The sequence below is a fragment of the Magnolia sinica genome, chromosome 4 (assembly GCF_029962835.1).
Source record: "Magnolia sinica isolate HGM2019 chromosome 4, MsV1, whole genome shotgun sequence".
NCBI lineage: Eukaryota > Viridiplantae > Streptophyta > Magnoliopsida > Magnoliales > Magnoliaceae > Magnolia > Magnolia sinica.
The window spans coordinates 114,406,161-114,422,559 of NC_080576.1; the positions used below are offsets into that span (position 1 = coordinate 114,406,161).

General features: G+C 40.0%; 1 protein-coding gene across 1 annotated transcript; it reads right to left on the minus strand.

Annotated features, from left to right (window-relative positions):
• Positions 1–258: 258 nt before the first annotated feature.
• On the minus strand, positions 259–5,964 carry LOC131243958 (probable LRR receptor-like serine/threonine-protein kinase At3g47570). The gene is made up of 2 exons (XM_058243618.1): positions 3,247–5,964; positions 259–970 (listed from the first exon to the last, which is right to left on the minus strand). Exons 1-2 carry the CDS (start codon positions 5,933–5,935, stop codon positions 540–542), a joined length of 3,120 nt encoding a protein of 1,039 aa, XP_058099601.1. The 5' UTR covers positions 5,936–5,964; the 3' UTR covers positions 259–539.
• Positions 5,965–16,399: the final 10,435 nt, after the last annotated feature.

Sequence of the window (16,399 nt, forward strand, 5' to 3'; positions counted from 1 at the left end):
CAGTTTGGTATGGCTTTTTCTCGGATCTATGATTTTTAACGACGAGTCGGGCAACAATCTAATAGACAGTGCTTCAAGGAATTTACCTTTAACTATGACAGCTTTCGAAGCGGCGCAGTGAGAGAATCGGCAAGCCATGCAAGGACTGTAGGCTTCCATCGATCGCATATCTTACAATATAATCTTTTGACAAGCATCTAGGAGATAAAGTACAGAAAGGTGAAAAACTAAGTAAAACTCATCTTGACAAACAGACTAACCCCTTTATTACATAACGACTATACAAGAAATAAACACAACAAAAAAACCACAGAGAAGACCAAAACATGAAAAGAACTGACTTATATAAACACAACCCAACACAATGTTACCTCATCTGAAGGGCAACATGGGACCGGGACAGCCACTAGATGCATACAAACTTCACATAAACCACGGCGGGGTAAACTTCTTTTAACCTTCAGTAGAATGAGTATCTTGAACCACACCTACTTGTCTTCTGTTGCTTGACTAGCCACAACTTGTTAATGATAACTGAGTTAAGACAAATCCTGGCGAGAGGATTGTGCCCTATTTCGCCGATCTCGGTGAATCCCAACCCCAAGATATAATTCCCTGGTTGCATGCATTTTTGCAACAATTTCTTTCATCTCCATCCGCTCATTTGGAGATTCTACAGAACATGCGATGCCAATTTCAACCACAGAAGCAAAGCACTCTTGCATTTTTGTTCTTGCATTGTGCTGTTGTTCTTGATCACTATTTAGAGCTTGAACTTCTTCTAAGAGCAATCGTGGGTCTGCAATCTCCATCACTCGATCGGGTAAAGCCATCTTAACAAATTGATGGAGGCTTAGGTCATCTTTAAACATGTCATCAGTTGGACTCTTTCCTGTGAACATCTCTAGAAGAAGGATGCCATAACTGTAGACATCTCCACGTGTAGACGCCTTTCCGCCCATTCCATACTCTGTCAATTACATATCTCAATTTTTCAAGATATCAAGGTTTCATTCCAACAATTAAACGAAAATAGGGATTAATTTTTTATCTTAAAAAGTGACAATCATTACAAGAATAGGAAGAAATTATTTTATTAATTTTAAACTTTTGAAGCATGAAGTTCTCAAGGTATAACTAACTAATGAGTCCTACTAAAATAAGAATAGGAAAAGAAAAAAGTTATGCAACTTAGTGAAAAACAGTTAATACTAATTGCATCCATTAACCTTGCATGCTGGATTTATGTTTGGTTGAATTAAATTTGTCTTTAGTGTATATATATATATATATATATATATATATATATATTAAAAATTGTTATGGGAGAATGTGATCCAACCACCTATTGGCTCAGCTCGACCTATCCGCGATTGTAAATGGCCAATCCGAGCAGTGGTTAAAGTCGAATCAACCAGACAAGCGGACATTCAGGAAACATTGTCAAAGGGAATCACTAAATAAAATTCGAGCCATGACGCAGAATGGGGGGAGCTCGGGTGGATCTATCCGAAACATCCAAAGATGCACAACCGCGTGACAGCTCTGCTTTTCTGATTTAGGCCTCCCTCAACCGACATAGTATACCCTAGGCTCGGCTCAAGTAGGCATTAGCTTGGTTCGTTTCTGGACGACCCGTCAAGTTTTGTTGGTCGAGCTGAGTTGAATCTAGTAACGCACGATGACATTAACTGCTCAACCACGATCATAGAGTAACTGACGGCATCATCACATACGCGCCTCACACCTAATGGCAGAGATTGTGCTGAGAATAGCGGATGTCCACTCTGACCAAGCAGTATTAGTAGGAGCTTAACCTATTAGAACAGGTACGCAAAATCTCTCACCCAAAACCCCATCCACACAACTTAGACCCAGATTCCAGGCCTAACTTTGGCATCAGAGGGTCCTCTGCTCTAGCCAAGGTCTCCATTGTCATTCATCTATACAGGTGCTTGGATCTAGGAGCTCGGCAAGGGTGAACCAGATTTTTGCATCAACAAAAATAATCTTCCACCCTCCAATCCCTCATTCTTAGTGAGAGTTTCTCTTGGGCTGGTTACCAGTGCAGTTGGTTGTTTAGCTGTGGCTAATGAAAATATAACTTTTACACAGATTTATTTTGAGGGTTTTAGGGTGTGTTTGGTAGCTACTGAAAAACTCTCTCTCTCTCTCTCTCTCTCTCTCTCTCTCTCTCTCTCTCTCTCTCTCTCTCTCTCTCTCTCTCTCTATATATATATATATATATATATATATATATATATTGCCAGAAAGGTAGAAGACATAACTAATATTCACAAAAATGAGATGAACGTTTTTTGTAACACACTTCATTGTTGTTAAGCGGTTATTATGAGAAATGATTCGGTGCTCTCAGAGCAATAGTGGTTCTAGTTGCATTTATTTTTTTAATTATTAATTTTGTTTGTTTTTTGTTTTTTAAGGAAAGGAGGGCCAAACCCCAATATTTTTATATTTATGAACCGAGGATGTACAAAAACAGAGATTCGGGTGGGCTCCACAAAAAGGGAAAATGGGCCTCACCTATCATATATCCTAAAAATAATAATAATAATAATAAATAAATAAAATCACAAGACGGGAAGACAAAAGGCAAAACGCCGTTCTAGTTGCATCGAGACACTTGGAAAGCCCAATAAATTAATCCAGTTCACTAGGTCTTCTACTTGTCTCTTGGGCTACCTAGAAATAAAAAATAAAAAATCACAACCACCAAATGATTCACCCGTCTATTGACCTTGTTATTTTAAGTCATCCATATTAGGAAGACATGGATGGGATGGTCAGGATTGCCTGATAAAAGTTATTTGAGTAACACTACTAATGGACTATGGGCTTCAACAAATAAATGGCCAAAATATTTTGTTGTCACTATTTTTACATAAATGATCTTCACGGTCCATTTGACAGGATATTGATTGGGTGTGTAGAGTCATTCAATCATGTAATTTTTAGATGGCATACTATGAAATGTGCGCTTGACCTAATGGTTAGTCCAGATTAATGAATTGGACTGCCCCCTTAGCTCGAAGCAACTAGAAGCATCATAACTTTGTTTTAAAAGATCATTTATTAGTATGTATTCTTTTGGTAGCAACTGTAATTAACAACATGAGCAGAAACACTAGCAATAAAAAGAAGTGACCATTCATAACTAGTATCTTAAAACTTTTGCAAAACATCTATAAAAGAAAAAAGAACAAAGAAAAAGTATGAAATTGTTACCTGGAGGAGCATAGCCCACTGTTCCCTTGATACCAGTTGAGCTGGTTGGATCTTGAGAGGTATTGCTGTCAAAGAGGAACCTTGCTAATCCAAAATCACTGACATGTGCGCACATGTCATCGTCCAGCAGAACATTGCTTGGTTTTAGATCACGATGAACAACCGGTCTATCATAATAGTGATGAAGATACTCCAATGCAGAGGAGACATCAATGGCTATATCTAGCCTTTGAATAAGGTTCAAGCTCCTTGACTCCTGTTTTCCATGTACACTTGGATGCAACCACTTCTCTAGACTCCCATTAGGCATATGCTCAAACACCAGAGCTTTGAAATCATTGCCTTTAAAATCAATGCTTGAGCAAGCAGTTATAATTTTAACTAGATTCCGATGCCGCATATTTCTCAAGGCTTCGCACTCGGCCATGAAACTCCTGGAAGCTCCTCGTCGTTGAAGATTGAAAACTTTAACTGCAAAAACTGTTTCATCGCGATCTAGAATTCCTTTGTATACAGAGCCATAACTTCCCATACCAAGCAAATTGTCAGGCGAGAACTCACCAGTCGCTTTAAAGAGATCCGCATATGAAAGATTTAAAAATTGGCCCTCCAAGAAAGATGCAGGCAAAGGCGTCTTGTTGGCCTTTTTTCTCATCCGATAAATGGCGAAGAGAAATGATAAGAGAATCAAACCTAAAACTGCACCGACCACGGAGAATATTATCTTTAGAGAAAGCGATATTCCGTGTTTCCCAGGAGCTTTCTTTGGGCATGTTGGCAGCCGTAACTGTGGAACACCTCCACAAAGCTTGTTGTTTCCAAGGACCGAAAATGCGCTCAAATTTTTGAAAATCCCTTGAGTTGGGACCTGGCCATCAAGATCATTGGATGACAAATCCAAGTACTCCAGAAATGGAAATTTCTGCAGAGATGTTGGAATATGCCCAGACAGGTTATTGTGAGAAAGATCGATCAGTAGAATGCTTTTTAAGTTCTTCAAATCCGGAGGAATGGCTCCTTGAAAGAAGTTATTTCTCAAATTAAGGATTTCCAGGCCCCGACAATTGCCTAGCATGCTCGGAATTTCACCTGTCAACTTGTTGTGATGAATACGCAGATTTTGAAGTTGTTCCAAGTTACCAACTTCTGACGGCAGAGATCCGACCAAAGAATTTTCATTTACAGTAAGATCAAACAGAGAATGGATACTAAACAGTGTCTTGGGTATGGTACCGTTAAGCTCATTTCTATGGAGGACCAATGATCGAAGATTACGGCAGTTTCCAAGACTCGAAGGGATACTTCCCTGCAAACGATTTCCATATAAAAGGAGTTCAGCCAAGTGAGTGATGTTGCCAATGGAAGATGGGATTTCTCCTACGAGTTTGTTTCCGTACAAATACAAGCCCTCTAAATTTTGAAGCTTACCAACACCATTAGGAATGGTACCCATGACAAAGCTCTCATATATACCTAAACTATTTAAGTTAAAGAGATTGCTAATATCTGTTGGGATGATTCCAGATATTGGGTTTCCTCCTAACCCTAGTGCTACTAGGTGGGTGGAGAGATTGACAATGGCAGCAGGCAGTGTTCCTCTCAGCTGATTGGAATATAATCCCAATACTTCCAAACGGCTACAATTCGTTAAAGAAATGAGGAAACTCAAGTCATCGTCTCCACCTCCAACCTTATTACTAGGAATATTTAGGATACGGAGATCCTGTAATCTTCCCAAATTATCAGGCATGGGTCCACTAAAATTATTTATAGAAAAATCAACTATAGCAAGTCCTGAAGCATTGGGTAATGAAACTGGTATCGGTCCTGTAAATGCATTTTTTCCAAAGAGAAGATATTCGATATTAGGAAGGGTGAGACCTAGATTGGGTGGAAGGTTTCCGTGAAGTCGGTTATCTACCACGGTGAAACCAAGGATGGATGAGATGTTGTAAAGCGATGGTGGAATCACACCGGACAGTCTATTTGAAAAGATTTCAAGAAATACTAACTTCGCTAGCTGTCCTAATTCATCTGGAATGCTTCCTTCCAAACTGTTATCTGGTAGAGAGAGAGTAATAAGAGAGGAGAGGTTCCCGAGTGGTGGTGGGATGTTGCCGATGAGATTGTTACGACCGAAATCCAACCACGTAAGCTTTGACAGAGAACTAAGCTTGGCTGGAATTCTCCCCCCGAGTTTGTTACTATATAAATGGATGGATCTGATTTCCGAGCAGTGGGACAGGTTTTCAGGGATTCCTCCTTCGAGATGGTTAAAGGTCAGATCAAGAAGACGAAGCCGGAAGAGCCGGCCAATATCACGTGGGATTTCGCCATGGAAGCTGTTACTCGTGAAGTTGATAACCCTGAGGAAGGAGAGGTTTGCTAGGTGAGGTGATATGGTCCCCACCAATCTGTAGGCCCAAAGATTCAAAGCGGTTACCCTTTGAGGATGCCGGCGACCGCATGTGACTCCTACCCAGTTGCAGAAATGGAGGGAATCGTTCCACGAGCTGAAGACCCGGAAAGGATCTTGGGATATCCGATCCTTGAATGCGATCAAGGCGAGTCTATCCGTCTCATTTCCGAAGACGGGGGACCCGATTCCTCCACAGTTGATGCATGGGAAAAAGAAGGCAAGGATGAGTAATGACGAAAATGGCCTGGGACTTACAAGTCCAAGCTCCATACTTCTTGTTAATGGGAGGGCTACAGAGAAAGAAAACCAAAGAAAGGGCAGTAGCTTCTTGTGGTTGGTTGCTTTCAAACCTTCGTCTATTTATAAGGAGTGCGGATCGTCTGTTTTGATAGGAATTCCGGTGCCTTTCTTTTTTATTGGTACACGTCAGAACCGATGACATGCATCCGCTGACATCATCTAAGAAAAGTTAAAAAGAAAAAAATGCAAATACATAAGGATGCATCTACGTATTTCCGCGTTCGTCGTTCTCTCGCTCCGGAATTACCGCATAACACATATACGGAATGTTTTAACCGGGAGCGGATTGGCCGGGGTAGATACGTGTCGAGCTGGGCAATGGAGTCGGATCGGATTGGGTCCAACTCAATCCGACCTGAAATCTAAATGACTTGATCCGAACTTGATTTGATCCGATACCCAGTTTGGGACACCTAAATCCAACCGATCCACTGTACAATTGTCCTGACCCGTACTGAGTCCGACTTAGTCAGGAAAACAGAGTCAGATCGGGCTACGTATGATTTAGACTAGATTAGATCTGTGGTCAAACTATGATGTATGTGTTATATCTAAACCGTCCATCCATTTGTAGAGTTCATCTTAAGGCTTGAGCCGAAAAAAAAAAAAGAAAAAAAGACAGATCTAAAGTTCAGTTGGCCCACACTACAAAAAACGGTGAGGGATTAAACGTTAACAATTGAAATCCTTTTAGAGATCATGAAAGTTTCGGAGTAATGTGAAATTTGTTTTTCCTCTTCATCCATGTATTTTTAACCTTAATAACAGATTAGATGGAAAATAAACGTTATGGTGGGCCCTACGAATTTTTTAACGGTGAAAATCATTATTCTCGCTGCTCTTTGTGGTGTGGTCCAGTTGATCGTTGGATATGATTGTTTTTTTCTTTTTTTTTTTTTATAATGCTCCGATATGATCTCGAAATATGGATGAACGTTGTGGATATAATAGATACATAACTGTGGGGCCCATGTAACTTTGATCTCATTTGATTCATCCGTACAATTCGGAGCTCGAGGCCTGTCTCTACTCCTCTTTGCACGACACGCGTCTTGACGTGCTGGGCAAGAAATGCCTACGAGCTATAGCCTATGACGCGAATTAGATACTAACGCATGATGCTGACGGTGACGGGTTGAGTTGGCGTGCGTCACCAAGTTCTGTGGACCCCACTATGATGTATGTGTTATATCCACACCGTTCATCCATTTTTAGATATCATTTTAGGGTATGAACCAAAGAATGAGGTAAATAAAAATCTATAGTGGATCACACTATAGAAAACAGCGGGGAAAGTGATTCCCACCGTTGAAACTATCCTAAGGCCCACCATAATGTTTATTTGAAATCCAACCTGTTCAAAAGTTAAAAAAGACATGAAATAAGAGAAAACACAAATATCGGCTTGATCTAAAACTTTCGTGGCCTTTAGAAATTTTCAATGGTGGGCGTCACTGTCCCACTTTTTCTGTTCTGGGGTCCACCAGAGCTTTGGATTTAACCCGTTCTTTGGGTATTGCCCTAAGATGATCTCTCCAGATGGATGGAAGGTGTAGATATAAAACATACATCATGGTGGGGCCCACGGAACTTGTTGACGTAACTTCACTCTTTAGTAGCTAGTCTCGCTACTTAACCTGTCACTATCTCACTTACGTGTTGTGCACGCAAGTGGTTGACAGCACGTATCTTTGTAAACTCTGGTGGGGCCACTGTGAATGCATGTGGTTTATCCACGCCGTCCATTCATTTTTTTAGATCATTTTAATTGTTGAACTCAAAATTGATGCATATCCAAAGCTCAAGTGGACCATACCATAGGAAAAAGTAAAAGTATTGATTTCCACCACTAAATCACACCGGATCGGATCGGATCGGTCTAGATTGGATCCATTTGGTTCAGATTTCGGTTCGGATCGGTTCGAACTAACCATGATTCGAATTCGATCCGATGAACGATCAAATCTGGCCGATCTAACTAGGACCGCACCGATCCAGCCCTTCGGTTCGGTTCGGATCAATTTGGATTGGGTGATCAGAAATGCCCAGCTCTACGTGTCATGTGAAGACGAGTGCCGACGCTCCTCGAGCTCCGACTTGTAAGAACGGTTTAAAGGAGATCAAAGTTACGTGACCCACAATGATGTATTTATTATATCCACACCATTCATCCATTTTTCGAGATCATTTTAGAGCATTATACAAAAAATGAATCATTTCCAAAGTTAAATGGACTACAACAAAAAAAGCTGCGAGGATAATGATTTTCACCGTTAAAAAATTCATAGGGCCAACGTAACCTTTATTTTCCATCCAATCTATTAATAAGGTCACAAATACATGGATGAAGAGGGAAAACAAATTTCATATTGATCTGAAACATCCATGATCCCAAAAGAGTTTCAATGGTAGACGATTCAATCCCCCACTACTTTTTGGAGTGTGGTCCAATTGATCTTTAGATCTGTCTTATTTTTTGGCTCGAGCATTAAGACAAGCTCGCTAAATGGATAGACGGTTTAGATATAACACATACCTCATGATAGGACCCACAAAACTTGCTGACGTTAATACACCAGCTATATAGCCGGTGTGTGATACACCAGGCAATCCACTTCCGTTTCAATGCATGAAACTTTTGTGAGCCCCACCATAATGTATATTCTAGGGGGGCACATGAGGAGATGGATAGTGATTGAAGAAAAGGAGATGAGTAGTGGTACCTGTAGCTCATTAGCACATGTGGGGCACAAGAGAAGATGGATGGTATCATATGTACCACATTAATATATGCTGCGTAGTGGCACATGTGGGGCATAATCAAGGATGGATGATGGCTCAGGCAGATTTGAGTGTTGTGGACTCAATTTTGGGGAACTGCGGAAGCACATAGAGATGAATCAGACAAATTATTTCAATCGCACAATTAAGTTCAAACACAAACAAATCAAATTTTACGTGGAAAAACTCTTGTAGGAAAAAACCACGGCATAAAGCAATAATAATGTACTATGAAAGCATAAAATTACAAGAGATAGAGATTACCTGATTCGAACAAGCCTTGAATCTCCCTTACAAGCCCTTAAAACCTTTATAAACAAATTAGAAAGCCCTAAGATTCCTCATATTCTCAATTACACCCACATATATGCATCTACGAGAATCACAATCGAAATAAAAAATAAATCCCACACTTATGCAAATTTGTGTAATTCTACGCGCACGTTTGATAGCATCGACGACCTGTCGATGTCATTGAACCCCTTTGATGTCATCGAATATAACACGAAATCGTTCCAGCAATTAAACATGAATTTTTTAGATTTTCTCAATGGCAACGAGCAGTTGTCGATGGCATCGAATAGCTCTTAATGGCATCGACTGGTCTGTCGATGACATCGACAAACCCTATTGCTGAAAGATCATTTGAGACGTTAATAACACTCAAGAGTAGCTAGACGATGGGAGCTGAATCGCTAAATTACCTATTTGCCTCGAGCCACCTCACAATGCAGGTATGGAGGCATTTTGGCCATCTTTTTTATTATCCATTGTTTAGGCCTAAAATTTCTTTGCTTGGGCTATGCACTAGTGGCATTCAGTGTCACACCCTAAAATTCAGGTACAGATTGTGCACCCTTAAACCCGAGTTTCAGTTCAGTACACTTTGTGTATAAGTTCGTAACTTATACACAAAGTGTACTAACTTAATTCCTTAATCAGTTTAATCAGAGGTGATAATTAGATTCAATCTAAGTTTCACCATAATTCCAATAACACATACATAACACTTAGCACCAATCAATCAAGCATATATAAAAATCTTGATGATCATTAAAATAATATAAATCTTAAAAATCATTCATTTATTATATCATCATACTATAAATATGTTTGTTCCAGACTAACATTGTTTATATGAGATAAATCTACGCAATTACTTAAAATCTCATAATCAATACCAATATGTATTATACGCCAATCAAACTATTCTAGCAAATAAATCACATAATTAATCAGAAATGGTCTAATGTCGTCACTTCGTCTTCAGACAAGTATAGCCACATTTCACATGGGTCGTGTTCAAGTGCGGTAGATCCTTCTAGTTCCTACTCCACATCATCTGCTAATGGCTCATCTGTATGGTTTTTCCATTAATAAAATGGTAAGCTGACCAGGCTTAGTGAAATAACCCAGCATGGTTTATAATCATAGCAATTAAAATAATGTAAAGTACTAAATGTAAAAATATATGCGTAATGATATGGATGCAAATGGTGTATGAATGCATCAGATGAGATAATCGTCCATTTGCTTGGGTTGGAAATCGTTAACTCGCATCCACTCATTGGGTAGGCTTCCACCTTTCGGTAGGCTTGGGCATAGCCCGCATCTGGTAACGCTCCACTATGATTGACATTTCTTCCAGGAGAAGCTCCTAGGGTCGACTTTACATTATGTAAATGTAATGAAATATGGATGATATATGAATGTATCATTTTTATAACTATCATAGATATTTTGTCTTGATAAGTAAATTCAACTTACAATTATTATTATTCATGCAATTTGGTACAAATTAACATATAATTTAACACATCATATAATATTGAAACAAAACACTCAAATCAGTACATCAATCAATTAAACTATCACAAATAATTTATTTTAATTTCAATGAATCATGAGACACGTTGGGTTACTCACTCGAGTCTGGTAGTATAGACTCCACAAGGTAATTAGGTTGGTTTGAATTTCAAGATCCTATCAATTATATCAACGATATTATTATTCATCTAGTTTTATTACATGGTGGATCCCACCTTTGATTAACATCCTAGGTGGCCAACCCTAAATGATCAAATAATTAAAATTTCTACGTAGATTTTTATCTTTTATTTTCTTTTTTTAAGATTATAAAATTGAATGAAAATTGCTTGATCGGGGTGGCCCATTGGATGATTAGATCATCCAGATTCATGAGGTCTTATCATATTTTGCCTCTACATATTAGATGAGTAGTGTGAATTAAACTACACATACACCGATGACCCATCTTAACCTTCTACAGCAAGTGATACCAACACTTGCTTAGAAATCTAAGCTTTCCTTAATAACCATTTCTAGATCTGAATAATGTGGCACATTCAATGTTTAAATTGATATGGAAATTAGGACTCTTATATATTTTGGCCCTAAGGATTGTATGATCCGTATAGATCTAATCTAATTTGACTAGGTGCACACCAATCACAATTAAAAATTTCGCATAAAATTTTAAACTTTCATCACCTTTACATCGTATTTACCCATAATCAAATGCAATGAATGTGTAGCCGATCCACACCATTCATTACATAGATCGAGTCAAATTAAATGCATAAAAATACTAAAAGAAAGACAATAGACATACCTGATCTAGGCTATCTAAAATATTATCTTTCTTTCTCAGTTGTCATGAGGTGCCCTTTTGAGGAATACAAAGAGGTTTATATATATATATATATATATATATATATATATATATATATATATATATATATATATATAAGGGAGAGATAAGATAGAGATAAGATAAAGATAAGATAAAAATAAGATAAAGATAAGATAGAGAGAAAATAAAGATTAGATAGAAATAAGATTAAAAAAAATCTTTTATTTATTTATTTATTTATTATTATTATCATTAAATTTTCACGGGCGTTACATTCAAACTCAACAATTTATGGGTGTCTTTCCTTATGGGTGTTGATCCCATGCCTAATTTTTTGGGAGATTTAGTTGGAGAGGAATAGGTCTCGCTTTGACGGGATCTCAGTTAGTAGGCCCCGCATGATTTTTAGGATTCTTTGTTGCCTCGAGCTTATTAGTTCATGTCTTCCTTCTCCCTGTATAATGTTAACTTTTCTCGTGATATGATGCTTTAGTCCTTGGATATTGTCTTGGGGCCACGATCCCTCAGTTGTGAGGTGGTGCAAGACAGATGAGGGCAGGGTGAAAATGAACGTTGATGGTTTAGCTCGTGGGAACCCTGGTGCGTTTAGGGAGGCAGTGTTTGAGTGGAAGTGGCAGGAAATTTCTCTTCGCCTTCTCATCAGGTTATGAGTTCGGTTCTAATTCTAGGGCTAAAGTGTGTGCATTGCTAGAGGGGATTTCCTTATGTGTAGAAAAATGTTTTTCAAGGATTCTAATAGAGAGTGACTCCAAGTGCCTTGTGGGCTTGTTCAACTAGGATGGCCCTCCAATTGAGGTGCGGTTTCTAGTATGCTTAGGTTCAGGTTTCCTCACTCCGGCATTAGGTTAAGGATTTCGTTCTCCGCTAGAGAATCGAATGGGGTGGCAGATGGTCTGGCTTGCCTGCATGAGAGAATTCCAGTTGCACCATATTTTTTCTTCTCCTTTCGACCTTCCCCAATTGAACCGAGGGTCTCTCTTTCTGGATCAGGAGGGGTTTGGTAGTCTTAAGTGGGGTTAAGGTTTTGTTCTCAGTTAAGCGTAAATGATAGGCGTGGCCTGGCCTCTTCTTTGTTTTGTGGGCCAGCCAAATTTGACTTCTTGAGCCGTTGTATAGTCTCCTTCTCTTAATAAATATTCTCCTTACCATAAATAAATAAATTAAAAAAAAAAAAAAAAAAAACAAAGAAAGATGAATGATAGCTCATTGGCACATGTGAGGCAATTGAAGATGATTGGTGAGGCAACCAAAGATAGATAGGTTGGGGCTGGGTCACATCGTCACATTAGAGAGGTTAAGGACCTAACAGGGCCCTTAGCAATTTTTGGTAGAATGATATGATAGGTGGTCAGGAGGAATTTTTACCGTCTCCACCAGGCTACCCAAATGTGGTCTCTGTATGTACCAACCTTTTTTTTGTGAAAAAAAAAATTTAATTAAAAAAAAAAAAAAAAAGCAAAGATGTATGATGGGGCATTTGGGTTTACTCTTGAGAAATCCATTTTCTGTTTCAATATCAGGGGAATGAAAAATGAATTTATTAATTTTCTGACAAAACAGTAAGTGAATGTAATGTGACGCAGGGAGGACGTGAGGTCGATCACCGTCTTCCTCCAGAGGATAACTACTTTGAATCTACGGAGCTTCTCTGGACTCCTCACAGAGACTTCTCGAATCCACGAGGAAAGAAAGCAGAAAATAGAAATAAATTCTAATAAAATCGAAATTGATTGATGAATGATTAAAATCGAGTTCACAACCCTTTAAATAAGGGTATCAAGCAATGGGAAAGAAATCATAATCAAACTACAACTCAAACTCCTAGAATCCGAAACTTACTATAAATAGTACTTACTATTTATAAACGGGCGTGATGTCTACTAGTGCGCAAGGTTTTCGGCCAAAAATAGTAAGTGTCCTATTTGGCTTCACCAAACCGTTCCCCTAATTATTCTAAGCTCTTTTCACGTTGGGCGCAACTCCTAAAGCCCAACGGATGAAGAGTTATAATCAAACTAAAACTTACTATTTATAGTAAAAACGAAATTAAAACAGGGAAACGACCGTCAATCAAGGGGTTTTTCGCAATTCCGGGTGGCGCAACCCGGCGTAGCGGGTTGGTTGGCTAAAGTAGCTCGTTCTACCCTAAAATCATATATTTTACGCCCTAACTCATTCGGATTGCGAGATACGCCCGATCTAAGGTCCGATGGTCCGGATCACTTATGTCGTCGAATAGGCCTTCCTCGATCCATCTTGGCCATGAAAGTCTCTGACCTGCTCTACATCAGTCCCCCCCACTTCAAAAGAACTCGTCCTCGAGTTCTCATCCTGCGCTGGTTCATGATACTCGGTTAGGTCCGCGACGTTGAAAGTCCGTGAGATTGCCATGTCATCTGAAAGATCAACAACATAAGCGTTGTCATTGATCTTTCGGATAATTAATACCGGTCCAATCTTTTTATTCTTCAACTTGTTGTACGTTCCGGTCGAAAATCGTTCTTTGCGCAGATGGACCATTACTTGGTCGCCCACCTCAAACACTTTTTGTCGCCGATGCTTGTCTGCTTGCTCCTTGTATTTTTCGTTCAAGGCATGTAGCTTGGTTTGTACCTCCGTATGAATGCCTATGATCTTGTCAGCCATATGTTCGCTGCAATGCTCATGCCTGGGAGCTTGGGCAGAGGGACCAAGTCTAGTGTGTGGCGAGGTACTCGTCCATAAATAACCTGGAACGGGGATTTTCCTGTCGAGCGGTTCACCATGTTGTTGAATGCAAACTTCGCTTGAGACAAGGCCAAATCCCACTTCGGCTTTTCTCCGAAATACATTGAAGGAGGTTTCCCAACTTGCGATTCACAACCTCAGTTTGACCGTCAGTCTATGGGTGGTAGGCGCTGCTGAACTGAAGTCGTGTATCGAATCGAGTCCACAAAGTCCGCCAAAAGTGGCTTATGAACTTCGTGTCACGGTCAGAAGTAATAGTCTTGGGAACCCCGTGTAGCCGCACAATTTCTCTGGAGAATAGATTCGCCACGTGTGTTGCATCGAGAGTCTTCTTGCATGGAATAAAGTGCGCCATCTTGGAGAAACGATCTACTACCACGAACACTGAATCCATGCCGCGTTATGTTCGTGGGAGACTAAGCATGAAGTCCATAGATAAATCCTCCCAAGGGCCGTCAGGCACGAGTAACAGAGTGTAAAGGCCCGTATTATGAGATTGCCCCTTAGAGGTCTGACAAATATAACAATGTTGGACTGTCTTTCCCACATTACGTACCAATTGCGGTCAGTAATACCGTTCTTCCACAAGAGCTCTCGTTTTGTCTCGCCCAAGGTGTCCACTGAGGCCACCTCCATATAGCTCTTAGATTATCTGTTCCCTTAGCGAACTGTTTGGGATGCATATTCGATTTCCCTTGAAAAGAAACCCATCTTACATATGTAAGTTGTCGGGGTGACCTTCTTGGCATCTAACCCATGCGTCCTTGAAGTCGTCGTCATCGGCATATATGTCTTTGAGGCGCTCGAACCCGACAACCTCATTGCTCATAGTGACTAACAAAGTTGCACGGCGACTCAGTGCATCAGCTACTTTGTTCTGTTGCCCTGACTTATGTTTTAGTACGAACGTGAATTCCTGCAAAAACGAGATCCATCTAGCATGCACACGGTTAATGTTAGCTTGACTATTAATGAATTTGAGAGCTTGATGGTCCGTGTAAAGTATGAATTCCCTTTGAATCAAATAATGTCGCCAGTGCCGCAGTGCCTGGACCACCGCGTATAACTCGATCTCATATGTAGACCACTTCTTACGTGCATCGCTAAGTTTCTCGCTGTAGAAGGCTACCGGCCTACCTTCTTGAGACAAAACTCCTCCAATTCCGACATATGAGGCATCACATTCGACTTCAAATAGTTTGTCGAAGTTGGGAAGTACAAGAACTGGGGTCGTGGATAATCTGCGCTTGATTTCGGCAAAGCTCCTGTCGGCTTCGTCAGTCCACTGAAACTACCCTTTCTTCATGCAATCTGTGATTGGTGACACAATGGTATTGAAAATTTTCACAAACCGACGATAGAATGTCGCCATTTCATGAAAACTTCGCACTTCGTTAATATTTGTAGGAACCGGCCATTCTCTGATTGCTTTTACCTTTTCCTCATCCACCCGAATGCCTGTAGAGGTGACAACAAAACCCAGGAACAATAGACTATCAGTCATGAAACTGCACTTTTTTAAATTGAGATACAACTTATTTTTAGTGAGCACTTGAAGGACCTTCTTGAGGTGTTCCATATGGGTGGTTTCGTCTTGACTGTATATCAAAATATCATCGAAGTAAACCACAACGAATCGCCCAATGAAAGGTTTCAGAACTTGGTTCATCAATCTTATAAATGTGCTAGGCGCATTCGAAAGACCGAAGGGCATGACCATCCATTCGTATAATCCTTCCTTGGTCTTAAAGGCTGTTTTCCACTCATCACCCGACCGTATTCGAATCTGATGGTAGCCGCTCCTTGGGTCCAATTTAAAGAATATTTTTGCACCCTCTAACATGTCCAGCATATCGTCCAACCATGGTATAGGAAACCTGTATTTTATGGTGATTTTGTTGATGGATCGGCTGTCAATACACATGCGTCAACTCTCATCTTTCTTTGGAGTTAATAGAGCTGGTACAGCACATGGACTCATGCTCTCTCGAATAAGACCCTTACGGATCAACTCCTCTACTTATCCCTGCAGAATCTCGCACTCATTCGGATTCATTCGATAATGGGGACGATTAGGTAAACTGGACCCAGGGACAAAGTCGATATGGTGTTGGATATCCCGCATGGGGGGGAACCTATCGGGAAGGTCATCGGGCCAGATTTCTTTGAATTCATGTAGTAGGGGCCTTAGTCTTTCAGGGATGTTGGTAGGCTCGAGTTTTTCCCCTTTTACAATTAATGCATAAGTCTGT

What these genes read in the sequence shown, in the direction of transcription:
- LOC131243958 (XM_058243618.1), bottom strand. Translation starts at nt 5,935, where the DNA reads ATGGAGCTTGGACTTGTAAGTCCCAGGCCATTTTCGTCATTACTCATC. An exon ending in AGTGGGCTATGCTCCTCCAG is followed by an intron (nt 971 to 3,246) that starts GTAACAATTTCA and finishes TGTAATTGACAG; the next exon opens with AGTATGGAATGGGCGGAAAG.